The 3,610-nt window shown below is 40.9% G+C and overlaps 1 protein-coding gene across 1 annotated transcript; it reads right to left on the reverse strand.

Annotated features, from left to right (window-relative positions):
* Positions 1-1,837: 1,837 nt before the first annotated feature.
* LOC134796971 (uncharacterized) lies at positions 1,838-2,485 on the reverse strand. The gene has a single exon (XM_063769165.1). It carries the CDS (start codon positions 2,483-2,485, stop codon positions 1,838-1,840), a length of 648 nt encoding a protein of 215 aa, XP_063625235.1.
* Between the last annotated feature and the right edge of the window lie 1,125 nt (positions 2,486-3,610).

The raw sequence follows: 3,610 nt of genomic DNA on the forward strand, positions 1-3,610 counted from the left end.
AAGCGTTGTGGCAACAATAATTAACATTGTTAATGTTTAAATACTTACCCAACTACGGCGAGGCATGAACGAAGGGTTATGATTTGAGGTCTTTAAATGTACCAACAGAAATGAAGTAGATTGTTTCAATGGTTCTCGATTTTAAAGCTGCGGGCTAATAAAATAATAAGAAGTGATACGAGTATGTGAGTGTATAATATTGAGAGTTCAAATATTTACTACTAAAGTCAAGTAACACGTAGCATTTAAATATAATTGCTACTTAAATACATTGATTAATAAATCAACAACAACAACAAACTAACAACAAATAAGCCTTCTTGAGCTTACCGAGGGGCTTTGTCAATTTGTGTAAAAATGTCCTATAATATTAATTTTTTTTAAGTGTAAACAGGCCCCTGGTGTGTGTTTAATGTGTAACCGATGTAGCCCTGCAAATCGCTAAACTTAAGAGGCAGTGGGCGGGGCACATTGCACGTAGAACCGATGGCCATGGGGCGGAAAGGTGGCGACCACGTACCGGGAGGCGCCCACAAGGTGGACTGATGACCTGGTAAAGGTCGCGGGAGTCCGCTGGATGCGGACGGCGCAAGCGGTCATTGTGGCACTCTTTGGGGGAGGCCTAGGTCCAGCAGTGGACGTCCTCTGGCTGATATGATGATGATGATGATGAAACAGGCCCCAATGTGAAGATCAGCCACACTTACTCGTAATGACCTTATTAGCTTCCGCCCGTGACTTTTTCTGTGTACAATGATGATGTCCGTGTCCTTTCCAGGGATTCTAACTACATTTTATATCGATACCAAATTTCATCTCAATATGCTTTGTAGTTTTGGCGTGTAGCGGTAACAGACTTACGGCGCGATTCGGAAAATGAATTAGAGATTCACAAGATATGAAATAGTAAAGATATGTGACGGTTCACGGTAAAAGGTACCATTGCCCCGTCTGAAATTGGAGCGGCGTTAATAATAGCGTAAGCGCCAGCCGCCATAAGGTACCTTTTGCCGTGGAACGTCACATATATATCTTTACTATTTCATATCTAGTGAATCTCTAATTCATATCCCGAATCGCGCCGTGATATACAATGTCATTTTCGCATTTATAATTTTAAGTAGGGATTATTATACTGACCACAAAAACAGTCACGGCTAAAAGTTACTCCTTAAAAATAACTCATAAAAGATCCTTTATTAACTGAAGAATTAATTTAGCGAGATTTTAAAATGCAGCTTAATTTTAAACTCCATCGCTGTTTGCCCTTTGCTAAAAAGGTTTGTTAATCTTTCTAAGCTTTTAAGTAAGTAAATGTTCTATCTAAAGATTTTATAGAGCTACTGGTTATAAAGATTGGATGATTATTTTTTTGCGTAAAAGTGAGTCTATTAATTATTAAATGTATTTACTTAATTGTCGAATTTCGATCCCAGGCCAACGATCGGACTCGGCAAGGGCATATTTATGAGTACACATCGGTAACTCGTGGCATTTAGGTAGCACTTAAAAGATTAGTGATGAGCACACATCGGTAACTCGTGGCACAAAGGTAGCACTTGACAGTTTCTAACAGACTAGTGATGTGACAATGTTCTTCCTATACGAGTCGAGAAAAGGAAACAACAAAAAAAAAATTAATAAAAAAAAAAATCGTTTATTTCAGATCATTGATCCATAGCGTTATTAGTAGGTATAAACTTAAAAACTATGTTAATTACTAAAACTAAAAGAACGAGTGAAAACTATAATATAAAAATAAAAACTAATGACTATAAAAACTAGTATTTGGCAGATGTGTGGCCATTGCGAGACGAGGAGCGCAGGTTGCCATGCTCTATTTAGCTCTCCCAATTGCCACCTCCACCCAAAACTTTGTAATCGGGCAGTCGAGGCGCTCGGCCAACACCATGAGAAGACTGTTGCTGCTGCCGCGCACCCGCCTCAGCATGGAGGCGATTCTTTTCCGCCTAATGGCGGAAAAGTCATCTATTCGCGCCTCGGCGAACATGCCGGACGCACTACAGTGCTTCGGCAGCCGCAACAGCATCCTCAAGATGTTATTATATTGAACGCGCAATGCGTTATAGGCTCGTTGTGTAAACTTCACCCACAGGCTGCACGTGTAGAAATTCTGACAGTAAGCTCTAAAGAGCGTCAATTTAACTGATTTATTACACCGTGCGAACCTGCGGGCGAGCATGTTGCCTCTCACTGCCGTCGCTCTTCTCTCCCTTTCCAGATCCAGATCATCATTCAACTCATTTGTGAGCATATGCCCCAGATACTTGAAGCGATCAACAACTTTTAGAGGTGCGCCGCACAACATGATCCTCGGCTCCGTAGACGGGTTATACTTACGAGCTTTGAAAATAAGAAGCTCACTTTTGGCCGTGTTGTATTTTGGACTATGCTGCTTGGCGTATTCCTCACATATATTGATGAGCTGTCGTACCGCATCAGCCGAGGGCCCCAGCAAGGCCATGTCGTCCGCGTAACTTATATTATTAAAACACACATTACCTATATGGCAACCGACATGTGCCCTGCTGAGTGCCTCGATCAACTCGTTTACGTAGAGGTTGAAAAGGAGAGGTGATGTTAGCCCTCCCTGTCTCACCCCACATTGTAGTCTGTACTCGTCAGACTCCTCTCCGGCCCATCTCACTCGATTGACCTGACTGTTGTACCAATGTTTAAGCAATGCGACATATTCAATGGGCACTCCCGTTTTTGTAAGCTTGTCCCATAGCTTGTCGTACACAACCAGGTCAAACGCCTTTGACAAGTCCAGAAAGCACGCATAGATCGGCGTGTTCCTGTCCTTGTAGTACCTGACAGCTTGCTTAAGACACAAAATCGCACTTTCGGTCGACAGCCCCGGCCTAAAGCCGAATTGTGCGTCGTGCAGTTTGATGTGTTTAGAAAGCTGTGCATTCAACTAATCTTTTAGGTGCTACCTAAATGCCACGAGTTACCGATGTGTATATTTATGAGAAATTAAAGTCGGCGCAACCTAACAGGTCAATTCGAACGTACGGTACACTGATATAATTATATCGATATATTTAATTTCTTACATTCAAAGAGAGCCATTATTTCCAAAAGTAGGTATTCTAGGTAGGCTATAAAGGCCACTTGCACCATCCAGGGTTAGCCACTACCTCGGAGTTAACCGTTAACACAGGGTTAAATTGTACTGGCAACTCCGGATTAAACCAAAGACCAATCGAATGATTTGGCACACGTTGAGTTTACTTAAAAGATTTTATTTTCAATTTTAGTTACAATTATGCCACCCCTAAAAATATGATTTCAACTTCTAAATTCAGTAGCGGCTCACAAAATGAACCTACCAAAATTTATAAAAATATATTTAGCATTTTACGAGTAAAATGGCTTGATATACGAACATACACACAGACAGACGGACATGACGAATCTATAAAGGTTCCGTTTTTACCATTTTGGCCACGGAACCCTAAAAATGATAGAACACATTGTTTTGAAACTAATTTAATGAGCAACGCAAGTGCAGGTATACAACAACTTCTTTTCAAAATGAAAGAATTTACTTTATGATAAGTCGCAGTTTAAAGTTAACCTTAAC

Source organism: Cydia splendana, chromosome 14 (assembly GCF_910591565.1).
Source record: "Cydia splendana chromosome 14, ilCydSple1.2, whole genome shotgun sequence".
Lineage (NCBI taxonomy): Eukaryota > Metazoa > Arthropoda > Insecta > Lepidoptera > Tortricidae > Cydia > Cydia splendana.

Bases quoted from the DNA above. Each gene is read 5' to 3' on its own strand.
- LOC134796971 (XM_063769165.1), bottom strand. From the start codon at position 2,485: ATGGCCTTGCTGGGGCCCTCGGCTGATGCGGTACGACAGCTCATCAAT.